At 35.1% G+C, this 16,834-nt stretch overlaps 2 protein-coding genes across 7 annotated transcripts; one reads left to right on the forward strand and one right to left on the reverse strand.

The window, feature by feature from the left end:
• Positions 1–447: 447 nt before the first annotated feature.
• On the reverse strand, positions 448–14,556 carry LOC6567268 (autophagy-related protein 16). 6 transcript variants are annotated; one of them, XM_043215043.1, is made up of 11 exons: positions 14,262–14,556; positions 13,867–14,128; positions 13,634–13,796; positions 12,718–12,806; positions 11,822–11,839; positions 10,929–11,389; positions 10,729–10,871; positions 1,357–1,657; positions 1,208–1,292; positions 1,004–1,147; positions 448–845 (listed from the first exon to the last, which is right to left on the reverse strand). In XM_043215043.1, the coding sequence occupies exons 1-11, from the start codon at positions 14,359–14,361 to the stop codon at positions 752–754; spliced, it is 1,860 nt and encodes a 619-aa protein (XP_043070978.1). In that variant the 5' UTR covers positions 14,362–14,556; the 3' UTR covers positions 448–751. The 6 variants fall into 6 exon arrangements, with proteins under 6 accessions (XP_043070978.1, XP_001993969.1, XP_032596024.1 ...); XM_001993933.3 differs by lacking the exon at positions 11,822–11,839 and having other exon boundaries at positions 14,262–14,536; XM_032740133.2 differs by lacking the exon at positions 11,822–11,839 and having other exon boundaries at positions 10,950–11,413; positions 14,262–14,536.
• On the forward strand, positions 6,346–9,959 carry LOC122322517. Its single transcript, XM_043215111.1, is given in 8 exon segments — positions 6,346–6,661; positions 6,775–6,928; positions 7,058–7,218; positions 7,405–7,606; positions 7,764–8,015; positions 8,119–9,050; positions 9,438–9,686; positions 9,689–9,959. Coding segments are annotated over 8 exon segments (2,505 nt in total). The 3' UTR covers positions 9,928–9,959.
• Positions 14,557–16,834: the final 2,278 nt, after the last annotated feature.

The following is a 16,834-nucleotide window of genomic DNA, read 5'->3' on the forward strand; positions in this document are numbered from 1 at the left end:
AAGTTTTTACATTACATTAAATAAATATTGAATTGAAATAAAATAGATATACCTAAATTCGTTCAAACATAATTACAAAAATATTGAAAACTAAAACAGTAACTGATATACATATACATATATATAGTAGGTTAATCATTTTTGATTTTATAAAAAGATGTCGTACAAAATGTGCGTTAAAAATTAAAAACATTTCAGTCGAACTCTGCCGACTAATTAATACTCTGTTTTTCAGCTGGAATTACAATCGAGAACATAGAACGTAGCAAAGGGAGAATTCTTCTGGTTTTAGGGGCATATGACTCGAAAACTATGATGTAAATAACATATTTGTATTTTTCTGGGGTATATTTTATATTTTTGGTTCGATTATAATCCATATTCAATATTTTGTGATGTTAGATGTATGTATTTGGGAGATACTTTGAAAAAATTAAAACGAAGCAATAAAGGTTCTAAAATATGTCTTTCATACAGGCGGACGGATAGACAGCATATATTTTCCGCTTTTTTTGGGAACAGAGCATAGAAAGAAGGTCACTTAAAAATGTGAATAGGTAATTAACTGGTTCTATATATTTTATATAACATCAAAAAACATATTTTAATTTCAAGGAGGGTGTTAACCAATGATACGCGGCAGGCTTCAAATTGGAACTTTAGCTTCTCCAGTCGGCTGTACTTAGTTGGGGACATCAGGAACTAAGTATGTGACTGATAATATTGCATACTTATAGTTATTCATTTGGGGCTATGAGTCGGAGTAAATGATGCATCTTTTACTCTTGCCAACCGACGCCAAGGAATTACTGTTCGGACTCCAACTCACTGCATTCACCGCCGAGCTGTGAAAGTAAATAAAACCAGAAGTAGTTGCGTTAGGGTTTTCAACAAAGCAAAAGCACAAGATTGACGAGAAATGAACGCAAAATAGGCAAATTGCGGACTTATGTATGTAATTATGATCGCATGCATTGATTGTATTAAACAGCCAATTACGCACCTGTGCCCCTTGAGCGTCGTTTCAAGAAATCCATTCACATTCCATATGTATATTGTACCGTCTGCCGATCCACAAGCGATCTTTGTCGCAACCGAATTGAAGGCGGCACGCGCGAAATCACAACTGATTTTAAAGTTCTCATTTCTGTCAGAATCGAAATTAGATGTTTAAATGTTTTCTTTGAAATTATAAAATCAAACTTACGAAAATGTGGATATAACTTGATTCTTTCGTAAGTCTAATAGTTTTATTGTATCATCTCGAACGGAACATATCAAGTAATTGCAATCTGTTCAAATAAATAAAGAGCGTATTTGAATAAATATTAAATTTGCTTTGTTGAAAACTCTTACCCTTTGATAAATCCAGTGAGGTTATTTTGGCAGGCATAAGCACATCATCAGCTTGTTTTTCTGTACGTATATCCCAGAAGCGGATTTTCTTATCATAATGGCCACTTATTATTGTCGAACCCAAACTGTCCGTTGTGCATAAATCATTGCAACTGGAGCCGGCAAATTTCGTTTCTATGCAGGCGATGCTGCGTAAATCCCAAATCTTTAAAGTGCGGTCGTGACTTCCGGTTACAACTTTAATTGGCTCTTGGACATATTTGGCGGTCATCACCTTGCCACTGTGGCCAGTCAGGGTGTGCTGCAACGAACGAAGAGTAAAACCATTCAAGATCAAATACACAGTAGAATCAAAATCATAAAAACAAATTGTATCCAACAAAATTAATGATTAATACAAATTTAATATGATGAGCTGATGTTATGTAAACCGTTCTTGTATCAAATATAATTTACTAGCATCGCTTATTAAGTACATCGCATTAAGTTAGGCAGTTTTCTCACTGTGTACTGCATGTAAGTAAATACTAAGCAGAGATTAACGTAAGATAGTTCACAAATATATAGTATATACATTAAAAACATGGACGCTGTGAGACCCGCTTCCCCACAAAAATAACACCCTATTAAATGAGGTAAGTTTTTCCAAGAACAACATGTAATTAAAGTTGTAAGCACTTTTAATTATGGCGCTTAAAAACGCTGCTATTTTTATATTTTTTTTATAACGAATTATTGAATAAGGTTGTGTGTTTAGCAGTCTGGTGTAGCTGTAGTGCTGCTCTCCAACAAACTTCATGTGTGGACAAGGGTTTAAAAGGTTATTGAGTGACAACACTTTAATGTACTGTAAGAAAGTTACGGTTTGGTAGAAGTTATTGACATTTAGACCGCAGCTGGCACTGTCAGAAGACATTTACCTCTTGGGATAAATGATGCAGTATGCAAAATAGGTCTGAAGATTTGTCGAATGGCAAAATTTATTTGTGTCGTAAAGTAGAACCTGCTAAAAAAATATATATATAAAATTTTCCCACTCTTCGTTAAGGTGCGAAGAAGCAAACTAAATAGTTTTTTCTTTCAAACATATGCAAATAATCTCGTCAAAGGTAAGGAGACCTTATGAAGGTGTCGGTAACCAGAAGAGCCTGTTTATGTCCCTGACCAAGTTTTTCGTAGCAACGTCAAGTGGTGTACCGAAGCACATACTCTTAACAAGGCATTAGAAAGAGCATCAAGCGGAATGTTATCAACCCGGCAACTGAAGCCGAACGGTCAATGGACGCTCTGTAGACTTTGAGCATAACTTGCACTTGACAACAGGTTTATGCGTTTCGTTTCTCTTGCCTCTCTTTATGTGGAGACTTGGAGTTTAGACGAAAATAGCACTTTCATCGCTGACGTATTGCCAGAATTGAGGCATGACTCTCTTACGCATCCACCACACTCAAGCTGAGATTCATGCTGGTGGCTTCGTTTATCTTCAATGGAATGTCAAACTTGCATGCTGTAATGAAAGGCTTCTTATGTGCAATATAAGAACATAACATTGGTCAAATGAGTTTAGTTCTGCGGCAACCTTGCAGTAATCAAGTACGTGCTCCGACTACTCCTCAAAGTAGGTAGCTAACTGAATACATAGATAAATTCAGCGACAAAGTTAAATGTAACTCAGAAAACAGAGACTTTTTAAAAAGTGTTGTGAATATTCGGTGGCATTTAAAGAACAAACTAAAGTTTCAAAAACTACCTGCTTAAATGAATTAATTTCAACAGAGATTTATTTTCCGCCGGAAAGGTGTGGTGTCCCTTTGAACCCAAAACAATTAACAAGAATGTAAGACATTAACTTAAGGCGCTTTTCTTTAAGGGTCAAATGTATAATTGAAAAGTAAACTGTGATTTCATAATATTTGTGATTTTCTTTAAATATGTTCCGTTTTATTTTTTCTCTAATTTCAAGATACCATATTATATAATCCGTATAATTAAGTTGTGCAAAAATGTTGTTTTTCTATCCATACAATTAATATATTCTTAACATAAAATTTTATGGACTCTGTGTATTTCTGTTCGTCAGTTTATAAGAATATGATTTTAGCAGTTTAAGATTTAGAAAATGGTTTGTTTTTTTGAGAACTCGTCAAAAAATGAATGAAATCGATGTTGAAGCCACCGTTTTTGCCCATGTCTCGGATGCTATAAAATTCGCACGCTTCGCATACTTTTCTCAATTTGAATGAAATTTAATTTTTGGTCTTGTTATGGCATATGAATGCCATTCGTATAAATAAGAATAAATAACTACGAATAAAGGCAATGTTAATTGAGAAAATATGTAGGTCTTTCCCACAAAAATGTAATTTTAGGCTATTAAAAAAACCTGCTGAAATGTTGTGCGCTGGGAAAGAGCGCCTGAGCGTTGCTGATGTTGTCATTAATTCGAATAGCAATAATTCAGAGAAGAACCAAGAACAGCAATCACGTATATCTATTTATGTTTAGATGTATGTTGTTGCGGGATTCGCGGTATGATGATAAGACGGTAGCTTCAGTCAATGTGCTCATTTCAATGGTACAGCGTGGACAGCGGGATTGTCTCAAGATGTGCGCAAAAAGAACCGTTTAAATGTCAATCCAGAAATACCAGTTAGAAAAGGCGGTGCAGCAGATACAGATACAGATACACAGGCACACATAGCGCAGATACTTGCAAGAAATCGCACTTATATGTTTAGTCACATGCGCACAATGTGAAGCACCAAACACTGAGATGCGGTTGCCAAAGCCTAACATTGTTATTTAGGCCAAATCAATGCAGGTTCTCTTCTACGCTTCATGTCATATTTTGCCATTGATTTGATAAATAGCTGTGTACGCATAGTACAGTTTGGCATTTTCAGCTGAATAAGGAAATTAGCATTGATTGTATAATACATCGTTTTTGTTTTGTATAATATTTGATATCAAGAAATTATAATTAATTTTTTAATAGGCATGGAATATCAGTTGCTGTTTGAAATTTCTATGAAGTTTTTGCTTAAGGATTGATAAATATCGACTTCAAGGCGACAAAGTCTTAAATGTTGTTAAACGTAATTCACAGATTATTATCACTTCAGACCTTCGATTAATTAAGCAAAATTCATATGCATAATAATACAATAAGTGTTTCTCAGTGAGCATAAGAGCTAAAGACAACCAATCTAATATCGGGTTACATTCCTTGAAACGTATAAAGACCTAACGCTAAGCACTAATTGCATAGAGTGTAAATCAAAAGGAAGAAGTTGCAATTTTTACTTTGTAATCATGTTAATGTCGACACTAAACAGGCGTATTCTTAAATGGCGCTTGTTGATTGTTGCTTGACTACCGAAGCAGCTTTTTACTGGCCTACAAGGGCAATTATGCTTTGCCTTCTTCCCTGGTCATTTGCAAACACGATATTGCAATTTAATTTAATTAAGTTTTGCTGCTTGTTGCAGGATCATCAAGAAAAAAAAAACCTGTACACATTTTTTTCTCTTCTTTTAACGCCATTTCCTTGTGTGTTCTTCCGAGGGCTTTACCCTTAAGGTGTTGCTTTCACAACTTAATTCCCACTAAACAAGGCTATCTTATCTACTTATACAGTAGCTGGGGACGGGAAGCGTTTCTGTTTTTCACATTTCGTGCCAAAGTTTTGAGTTTTGTTTGATTACAGTTGTTTGGCCCTCGATAGAAAGTGGGTTATAATGTAAAACGTCGGCTACCTTCATGTACTTTCTGTAGCTGATTCATATTGGGTCATGTGTAAGACGGTAAATGTAAATTAAAATGCTAATATCTCCCATGAGAAAGACATGGCAACGCAGTGAGAAGAAAAATCAACTTACATATAAGCATAGTTTGCAGTCATATGACGTTTCTATGATTATTATCATGGAACAAAATTAATGGTAGTTAGAAAAATTTCCTTCTTCTTATGAAAAGTTTGGCATTGTATTGAGTGAATGGATCCATAAGTAAGTCAAATACGCTTTAAACTGGAATTTAGTTCAACTTCAACTCTTGACTATAACCTAACGATATTAGGACAGTTGATTTTTGGTCCTCACAATACTATTAAATAGAATCAGGTAATCTCAAGTTGGCGTACAATGAAAACTGTCAATCAGCAGTTGTCATTCGACAATGTTGCATTTAAGATGTTCGCCTCAACCCAAAAGATGCCAAACACAGAGCTCAACTGGCTTCGTTAGTTGGGTTTCTTTGTCAGTTAACAATATTTGAAATGCTTCAACCTAATTTGAGAACAACAATATCGCATATGCCTAGTAGAATCGTATATATTCACCGATTTTCGTGAGACATATATATCCCATAGACAAATATATATTGTAAGTGTTTATTTGAACTCTAAACTCATTTTAGAAAAACTATATTGGATTAGATTTAATTTATAACTGACTATTTCATGTTGTCTTGCAAGAGCTTAGATGCAGAACGAACTATTTTTATACATTTACAGTGCAATATAATGGTATATTAAACGATTAACAAGCATTTCATCTTCGCACGCAAGATGATCTAAATTGCACACAGAGATTACAATCTTTTACCACATCGCCTCGTCTTTCATTTGTGGATGTTTCTTAAGGCGAAAAAGGTAGACTAGTCTAGTCAACAAAATGTTATTTATACATGTAGACAAAGGTAATCATACCATATTAAGACCATTAGGATTGATCCCAGGAATGCATTGCATACATAAAATTATGGGGAATGCGAATGGTAGCCCAGCAGGGAGCCAAAGCAATTTTGCACTGACAAAATGACACCTTGGGCCGTGGCACGAATGAAAAGATAATTAAATTAATACCATTGCTATTATTTTTCTTAACGTTTTTTTTTTGCAATCGCAAAAGAAATCAAAAATAGACATCGCACACACAGGAGTCCATCCAGCATATTTTTCCAATGAAAAACATAAAACCATTAAGCAGTATGAGGCCAACGCACTTTTTGTTGCCTCTACTTTTGCTCTTCTGCCTGGGCCCAAAGGCAGCCGATGGACGAGGCTCTCGTATTGACCGAACGAATAGTGCAACTGCAACAGCAGCAACTGCAGCAGCATCAGCTAGCAGTAGTGACAATTTGGCGGACTTGCAACCAGTCGTCATTCAGCTGGCAAAGGCATCAATGCCTGAAAGTGACAAAACAAAGAGCACCGACAACAGCAAGCAGAAGAATGATCAATCATCGTATCTGGCTAATACCGGCGCGGGTCAGCGCGGGACCACAAAGACCAAATTGGTTGACGGTAAATATTTGTACAAACAGCAGTAGTAGGGTTAAAAAAATAAAAACACCAACCAACCAACTTGATAATCGTTGCCCTTTACTAATGCGATTAACAATTTTTATTGATACCAGATGCCAACAAGACAACAGATCAAGCTGCGCTGCAATTATCAAAGGAACAAAAACATGAGGATATCGTCTTTGAGCACCTTTTGCCAGCTAGCAACTATCACAATTCGATCAGCGAGTGTGATCCAGATTTGCTAGGCTTCGAAATTATCACAGGGTGAGTAAGCAAGAGGACATAATCTTGCTGCCAGAATCTCGCCGATTTTAATAGTCATCATACAAACTACTTACTATTTACCACATACATTTGAATTTATTTAATTTATTGTCTCGTTTACATTTACAGCTATGTTTTTTCGGCACCCGGTAGAGTGATGGAGTCATTACCTGGCACCTTAATGCTCACAGACTGTTTAGAATCTTGCCAAAATAATGAAACATGTCTTTCTATAAATTATGAAACTGGTCTTTGCGTTCTATTTTCATCCAATGCAGATATTTTATCCGGTAAGTTGGATTATTATTTACTCACTTTAACTATATATATATATTATATTATTATATATATTAGTACTTAATTTGTAACTTTCATTTGAAATTGATTTTTTTAAAACATAATAAAAGTACAGACAGGTAGTTAGTTCCCAATTCTTGAGATATTGAAACAGTTCTAATGCAAGATTTAATTTGTAGGTGCCCTGACAAAATCACAATTCCCAGTTTTCACCATCTATGCACAAAAAACCTGCTTAGGTGTGCGACCTTGTGCAAGAGCTTGGTGTATTGATCGAGTACAAAACTATAGGCTTGAAGGACATGCCAAAAGGATAATGTCCGTGACATCGCGTCGAGATTGTCTCGAATTGTGTCTCGGCGAAAATGAATTTATATGCAGGTGAGTCTAGAATATATTTTATTACGATTGATTTGTGATTATGGTGTTGGCTAATTTATGCATGCAAATTATGTATTCAAAATAAAATTTGCATTTAGTAATTTATTTCTCTGTCTCTTGAGTTTGTTGCTTAGCAATAATTTATATATTCTTGCAGATCGGCAAATTACAATCGGGATTCGAATACTTGCGAGCTCGCTGAAATGGATCGCTTTACATTGGCCGGCTCGAATTTATTCCAAGCACATAACGGAAGCGAATATTTGGAGAACAATTGCGCCGAGGAACCAAATAAATTATGTGAGTTTAAGCGTTTGCCAGGCAGAATTCTAAAAACAGTGGACTCGGTTTACCAAGATATTGGTAGCATTGATGAGTGCCGAGATTTGTGTCTCAATTCACCTTATAGGTAAATATTTAATTTCAAATATGACTGCAAGTTGTAAATGTTAATCATGTTTATAAAAAAATGTAAATAATTGTTGCGCACATTTTATTTTGTCTCTGCTTAGATGCCATTCATATGATTATGGTGATACTGGGGATATGGTCTGCCGACTCTCGCATCATAGCAGGGCAACACTTTTGGATGTTCAAGATCCGTATTTGGAGGTACCCGAGGCTGCCACATATGAACTATCATCCTGTTATAATGTGACCATCGAGTGTGGAGCTGGAGACATGGTCGCTCGCATACGCACATCGAAGCTCTTCGATGGCAAGGTCTATGCGAAGGGTTCGCCCAAATCTTGTGCAGTGGATGTGAGCAGCTCTCTGGACTTTGAGATACGTATGGGCTACCAGAATCTCGAGTGCAATGTTCGTCAGAGTGGATCGGGTCGTTATATGAATGACGTTGTTATTCAGCATCATGACACTATAGTCACATCATCAGATTTGGGCCTGGCTGTGACCTGTCAGTATGATTTTACCAACAAGTCGGTGACAAATGATGTCGATTTGGGTGTTGTGGGCGATGTGGAGACAGCACTATCTGAGGAGGTTATTGTTGATTCGCCCAATGTGCTGATGAGGATCACCTCCAGGGACGGCTCTGATATGATGCGCTCGGCAGAGGTGGGCGATCCCCTGGCCCTTAACTTTGAGATCGTTGATCAACAGAGTCCGTATGAGATATTTGTACGTGAATTGGTTGCCATGGATGGTGCGGATAATGCTGAGATAACGCTAATAGACTCACAAGGCTGCCCTACAGATCATCTAATTATGGGACCCATACTCAAAAGCCCATTGTCGGGCAAAATATTGTTTTCAAATTTCGATGCATTTAAGTTTCCGTCGAGTGACATGGTCCAGTTTCGTGCTTTAGTCACGCCCTGTATGCCCAGCTGTGAGCCGGTGAAATGTCAGCAGGATGACATTATTGAGGAATTCAGATCGCCATTATCTTATGGACGTCGACGGCGCGAGATTCATGCAACATGTAAGTAGATTTTATTATACCCCATTATAATCAGAAATATGGGTGAAAGGCTTATAATTAGTTCTAGTTGGTTTTAAGACCCAGTGGCATCCGAATTTCTATTTATTCAAGCAGATATAGACAAGGAATTTGTTATTTTTCTAAAAATTGGAAGTTCATTTTTTATATTAACATCTTTATTCTAAAGAGAACAAGAAGTTCATCATATCTGCTCGTCAAATACACTATTTCTTGTTATCATTTCCAATGTGCTTATTATAGATATACCATAAAACACGACACGATAAACAAAATCGAACAAGATAATTAAATATAGCTTGTACTGACTACAGAAATAAACATGTCATAAATAAAAATAAAATATATATTTTTTATGTTAACTTGCAGCCAGTGTTGTTGGCCACCAATTAAGACGGACAAGTCGTGAGGCAAGAGCTGGATTGGTTGAAAGTCAACCAAGTCAGGAGGATATGCTTCTAGTACAATCGATTCAGATTACCGAAAAATTTGGTTTCGGCAAAAGGGAGCAACTGCAGCAGCATACAAATACAAATACAAATACAGTGAAGGATAATTATGACAATGCTTTTATTTTGAACAATAGAGCAACAGATTATTGTATTAACGGCATCGGTAAGCAACGAGAGGTTATTATTAACTGATCATGCAATCTAATCTAAGCGAACAACAAACGTCTTTTTCAGGTTTCATTGTGGCTGCCACAATATTTTTTATAGCGCAGTTCATTGTTATTGCGATTTGTTCGTTTTTATATCGACGACGAGATAATCAACAGCCATATGTTAATCACTTTCTGAAAGCAGCCACGAACTATACAAACACCGCCGGCAGCGCCAGTATCGCATTTGGTAAATGAGATGCCAAGCGCTCCAGTGGGGTTTTTTATGTATGGAGAAATTTTGTGGGCGTTATCTTGAAATCGCTTATAAAATATTGCAATATTTTAGTTAATAAAATTTAGAAAACATATTATAGAATTTAAGAAAATAAGTAAAACAAAAAAAAAATAATAATAACAAAAAGTGATATTTGGAAAATGAACAATTTTTAAAGTGACTATCTATAAGTGAAAATTTAAAACATAAGAAATAAAAAAAAAAACAAAATACGACATTTCTCAAGTTAACACTTCTTTTTATTCCCTAGCAGAGAGTGTCATGACTTTGGGAAATAAATAATTTAATTTAGACTTTTGCAAGAGTATGTTATCGTCTTTATTTCTTGTTTCTGATTTATTCAATAATTGGTTGTGTGAAATTTAGCGTATATTAAGGCCAAGACTATGCGGTAAATTGATTTATTTCTCCTATACCTATATAATCATGCAAATCACTTAAAAAAGACTGAGTAATCTTTTGTCAACGCTTAAGCAATATGAATTTGTCATAATTTAACCTATAAGATCGAAAATTTTGTATTCGAAAGCGTGTTTAAGATTAAAAAGCAATTAGTGCTAAACGTCTCTACTCACAATGCTTTGTAAATAATAAATGAAAACGTTTGTGTCCACCTTAACTAAACTATCAAATATCAAACCATACCATTAGTAGTAGAAATATATCTCGAAGACTTACAAAGAAATCTTATTTATATGACAAAATAAAATACTAATTAAAAACAAAAACCATAAATTTGTATATTTTAATGAAGTACTCACCCTTAACCGATTATCCATTACGGTCCAGACTCTGGCGCCATAATCGTTCGATGTGCCCAAAACATATGAACCAGTTGAGTCAAAATCGACCGAGTTAATGCCGGCACTACTCCCACTAAGCACAGCACGGGGTTCCGTAGCACCTAAAAATCATTAAAAAAAAATTTACGACGATTTAATAAAACACTTAGGCAACTCACTCTTTCTCAAACAGTAGCTACCTTTGCCAATATCCCAGAGCTTGACTTTTCTATCAGCACCGCCCGTGGCAACCATTCGACCAACCGGACTCCAGCGCACTGCATGCGATTCGTTCTCATGCGCCTCGAACTTCATTAAGATATTTGTTGGATTTGGCTGTCCTAGGTAGCCGGCGGCTTTCATTGTGTCAATGCTGCGGCGTAAATCATGACTCGTTTCACCGGCCGTAAATCTGGCATTGATATATTCCTCATCGTCGAGCCCTAAAGCTTCCATAGCGCCGTTTATCGATGCCTCATCGAATTCGTCGTCACTCACAGTGGCCCCTCCTCCAAACTGAGCGGGACTCGAGTTGCGATGCAGTGGTGTACCACCGGCCGCTGGAACTGACTGATTAACTGCCGAGTTCGGTTCTCGGACGGCGTCCTCCAAGTCACGTTTTAGCTTTGCCGAACGTTTTCTGAAAATTGACGGCAGTCTTTTTCTAGATATTTTTGAAATCGGTTACACATTTTATGTTGAACCAAATAGAATCAAATCAAGAAGATAAAAAACAATAAAATCGAGAAAGCTCGACTGCATGACTACCCTGTACCCAATTGTCAAAAGTATATACCACTCTTTGTGAGTTGTTTGATGTACTGAAACGATCAACAAAACTGACTTGAATAATTTTTTTAAACTAATTTTACATAGGGTTAAAGTTTTTGAATGCAACTTCTCTTGGCTGCTGTAATCGGAGAAAAAGCTTTATATATATATGATATCTTAGAGCTGCAGGATCACATTATTTTGAGCAGACTTAAAGCCTTCACTTTCTAAAATTTAACAATTTTATTTTATGGGTACAGGGTATTTTAAATAACGCAACCAAATTAAGATGATAAAATACATGTTTCCAAAATGCAAGCTGAAAATTGTATGATTTTTTAACAAATATTCATATTAGTTGTTGGTGTAATAATCAATTGTAATTAGTATTAATGGTGTTAGTTGTTATCTGAAGAACAGGCTTCAAATAATTATTAAATAGTTGTGTAGGAATTTTAGAGACAGTATTAAAAATTAATAATCATTTTGTTGAGACAGTATTTGTAAAAGTATTTATTTTTTTCACATTAAATTTGAATATAAACGTAATGAATCTACCTCATAGCGACGCCTTCATTCTGACTTATGCAAATTGCTAGATCTATTGAGCTGATAGGGCTGATCAATAAACTGATAATAATAAAATAAAACAAACTGATAGTGTATCTTGTTTACTATTCCATACAGAGGCATTGCTATATTATGTCTGTTTTGATGTTTTAATATAGTACATTGTACTTCCACTTTTCCCATATTCCTCTATTTGTTATTTATTCAGTTCACGTATTATTTATTTAGTCAACGTATTAAATATCTTAAAAGGCATTTGAAAAATAATAAATAATACTACATATAACAATTAACTTAAATTGACATCAGTTTAAGCTAAGTTGTCCAGCTGGCAGACTAATTTCGATGCAAATTATAATTATACTCTTTTGTACCTGTCGGCTATAAAAATATTTATGAATATATATATTTGTATAGCCCACTTTCAAGATAACAATTCAGTGAATATATTTTTTTAATTGATGTGCATTATGAAGTAGAGCAAAAACAACAAAGTTTCCACTATAATGGGAAATTTGTTTAGAATGGTAGTAATTTAAAAATGTATATTCACACATGCACATATAAATGGGGTAATTTGTATATGTATATATGTTAGGAAAAAGTATTATTTCATTGCATTTTTACCTGATGATACTTTCGTTCTCTTCATTCAGCTTGTCAGCATCTTTTGACTTATAACGCATTAATCGATCCAACAAACTGCGATTTTCATCCTGTAAATCGAAAGAAAATGTCATATTTAGCTACAAATCTGCATTAAGTAAAATTTGCTGCGTTTTATAATAATAAATATTTTTTATTGTTATAAATTAGAAGCGTTAACCTTTTTTGTCTGGTATACTTATAATTTTAAGAAAAATGTATTTTAATGAAGATCTAATTTATCAATAGACATATTCTTTAACAGCTATATAATTTGGGTAGCCTCGAGTCGATTCGGTGTTGATGCTGATCCATAGTATATATCTTGATAGCTTCGTTGATAAAATTATAATAACCTCTACCAGAATATACTAACAAAAAAATTTCCGCACTCAATTATCGATACTCACACTTATTAGTCATTTATATTTTATAATGAACTTTATTAAGACTAATTTGCATACAAACAGACAGACAGAAAATTTGCCAAATTATTCATTAAATTTGCTGAATCTGTCACTCATTACTACATACATATATGTATATCCCCATATATTTATGAGTGACAGATTCAGCAAATTTAATGTTAATGAATACCATGTACGAATTTAAATAACTGATAGCAAATTCCTCAAATAAATACACACATACATGCTCTTTACTACATACAGATATCAGCAACTTACCAAGATTCTTTAAGTTTGAATAAGCAATGATAATAGCATATAATTTAAGAAAAATAAAACAATTTAGATTAAGTAATAATATTTAAAGTCTACGTTTAGTAGAAAAGTACATATATAAATTTTAAGGCAATGCTACAATGATGACAGCACAGTCAATATTAATATAAACAATAAAGGTATACGTGCATGGAATAAATTAGGCAGCAACTAACCTGTATATGTCGCATCTTATCTTCGAGTGAACTGAACGCCAACTGTAATGCTGTGTGCTCATCCAACAATGTTGTGTTTAGTTTCTTAAGTTCATCCAAACTGGAGTGGAATAGCTGGACCTCTGCCCGCAAACTGTTATTGACAGTTTGTAGTTTGTAAAGACTGGAAATATAATGTACTATATGAGGTGAACTAAACTCGGCCAGGATAGTAGTTTCATCTCCTTAATCACCTGTGCTCCTTCTCGTTGAGTAGCTTCTTTTGCTGCTCCACCTTCAGATTCAGATCGACAATCATTTGGGAGTGTTCACCCTTCCTTTTGTGAAGATCTGTGAGTTCCTCCTGCTGTGCCAATAGCTTTTTTTCCAGCGTAGCCATGGCGACATTGGGGCCAGTGCCACCTGTTGACACCGCATTTCTCAGTTGCTCGTTCTCGACGGATAGCTTCAGATTGTCGGATTTCAGTTGCGCAACATGATCTATAAGACGATTGTCTACGAAAAAAGCAAAAGTAAAATGTTAATAAGTACAAAATTCAATTGAGTTTAGCCCGTAGTCAGACCCAGTTAGCAATGCACTGAGTTCATATATCTATATATATATTTATATGAGTAATATATTTCTTACTTTGCACAATGATCTCCTTAAAGTTCTGGCATTCCTTGCGGTCTCGTTCTCGCAGTCTTTGAACAACGAGCTCGCGCCACACGAACTCCTCGGTGGACATTCTGAAATGTGTTTTAATATCTCGCCCTATATTTTTATTTTGCGCTTTGTTGCTTTTGTCGTCACAATACGTATGCAAGCATATTTCTCTTGCAACGGTTATCCACTAAATTTCCAGAATCTCTGCGTTACAATGACTTGCGAAGGAAAATGCTTTTGCAACCAATTAATGCTCTTTTCTTGCTGAGACAATTTGTTGTGACCGGACAATAATGTTGTACGCTATTTTGATGAACAGCTGTTTGATGTGGTGGCTCGTCGATAAGTCAAAAATGAAAAATACCAACGTTGGTGTTAAGTCGCGGGTAGTTGACGCAAGCCAAAATGTGATAGATACCGAAATAGTAGGATCCTGTACGAAGGAGCCTTTTATCAATTATTATGGTGCAATTTTAATTCGCACAATCGGTCTACAAATATAGGAACACGTCGAGGTCTGTTATCTGTGTGGCAACGCCATGCAGCTGAGAATGCAGCTCGATTCTGGCAATATGCACTGCTTTGTTTAACGTGAAGCTCCTTTTGGATATGCAACAACAATTTTATTAAATTTTTCATTTGAAGTTTGCATATTCTATACACCTATGCAAATTTCCATTAGTTTTGCGTGTTGAGAAATATTTATTTATTTATTCCTTGCGAAAATAAAAACGTCAATTGAAATTTTCGGTTTAACGATATTACAATTATTCGAAATCCTTTATTCTAGCTGGCAATGATGTCACGCTAATTTTTCTGGGCTTTCTTGAATAAATGTGGCAACGCCATGTAAGAGCGAGTAGTGATCCACATTTTTAAAAAATTATATTGTTCCAAATGCAAGAATATTAACAGATGAACAGACTTCGATTCAGTTAAAAAATGTAAGTCAACGTTTAATTTTTATTGCTGCAACTTAAACAATGAGTCAGATTAAATTATGAAGATCTTAAATGAAGAGACCAAAGCAACTATTCTTTTTCAAATTTGAAAATCAAAAGTCAATTAGTAGCTGCGTCTAGTTGTGGCGCCACATTTTTCTAGACATATACTTTACTTAACAAATTGCCAGAAATAAGCCCTCATTAAATTTAATTAGAGCAATTCAGTTAGTTAGCAGCCTAAGGCTGAGAAAATGAAATATAAGTACATTGCTCTTATGGGGAAGCCATATCAAAGCCAACTCCCATAAGAGTAATGTGCTTGAGAGACTTTCTACCATTTAATGCGTGCCTAGAGAGAGAGGGAGAGAGAGAAAGATCACTGAGAGCGAGAACCAATGTCAGTGTCAGCATTGCTAAGTCTTCGCTGCTGAATGCTGAAATCCAGTATTCCACTGGATTTCATTTAAAAAGCTTCATATTTGCATCAAAAACACTCATGTAGACAGACGGATGTAGTTTTATTTTCTCTCATTTTTATGCTGATTAGGAATATGTATAATTCAGTGTGTTGCGCTTTTAGTGACTAATTATAAAGACCTCAGCAAGGGTATCAAAAATGAATAAGTCAAGATCAGTAGTTTTAGTTCCCAGAGTCTTGCCTAGTTTCTGTTCTAAATACGCATAATGGAAGCAATTGTATCGAAACATCGCTAAACACGCAAAGGCAATTAAAATTGTTTAAAAACATGCAAACTCTCCTCCTACAAGTAATACGTGGCTGCCACTTCTGTTGCTGCCGCGGCTTTTGCAGCCACTGCTGCTGCCACTGCTGCTGCCACTGCTGCTGCCACTGCTGCTGCTGCAACTGCTGACGCTGCTAGTTGGTACAATGTAGTCACCACTCTGGCTGAGGGTGTTGGTTACAAAAGTGGAAATAACAAAACAAGAATGATGTTTGCTCGAGGCTAATCAACTAACATATACCCTATAACGAGGTCTTCTGTAATGTACTTTTCTAGTTTTACTTATTTTATCTCATTTTATTTTATTTCTTTATTGTTGGTTTATTTATTAATATTATTTTTTACTTTTTAAATATATAATTGCCATTATGTCTCTCTCTGTCTCTTTACTTATTTCTTTTAATTTTAGTTTTCTCTCTGTTTGTACTGGTTCAAATTACTATTAAAAATTTGTAGTATATGTTACATATATTTGTTGCTGCATTTCTTTGTACTGAGTATCTTCTAGTTGAGCACACTCGGCTAGTGCATTCTGGTTTAATCTAAAGGTTTTCATACTAACAAAAAAGAAAGAACAAAGACCATTTTTCTTAGTTTAGATAAATTCAAGCGATAATGAATTTATCGGAAATTAAATAATATACAATGTATAAAGAACCTTGAAACTTGAATTTTCATCATATCAATTTCAAACTCATTATCAGAGCTCTGCTTACAAATTGAATTCGATACGTGTTTGACCGGAAAAAGGGCGGAATATGAATGGATAAAATTGTATAGTGTAAACTTCGAACACTCCAAAAACCGGATAGTTCTGTCCGTATCTAATAATGTCTCTATAATAAATACTAATGTCGCAATAATTTCG

Source organism: Drosophila grimshawi, unplaced genomic scaffold (assembly GCF_018153295.1).
Source record: "Drosophila grimshawi isolate 15287-2541.00 unplaced genomic scaffold, ASM1815329v1 contig_311, whole genome shotgun sequence".
Classification (NCBI taxonomy): Eukaryota; Metazoa; Arthropoda; class Insecta; order Diptera; family Drosophilidae; genus Drosophila; species Drosophila grimshawi.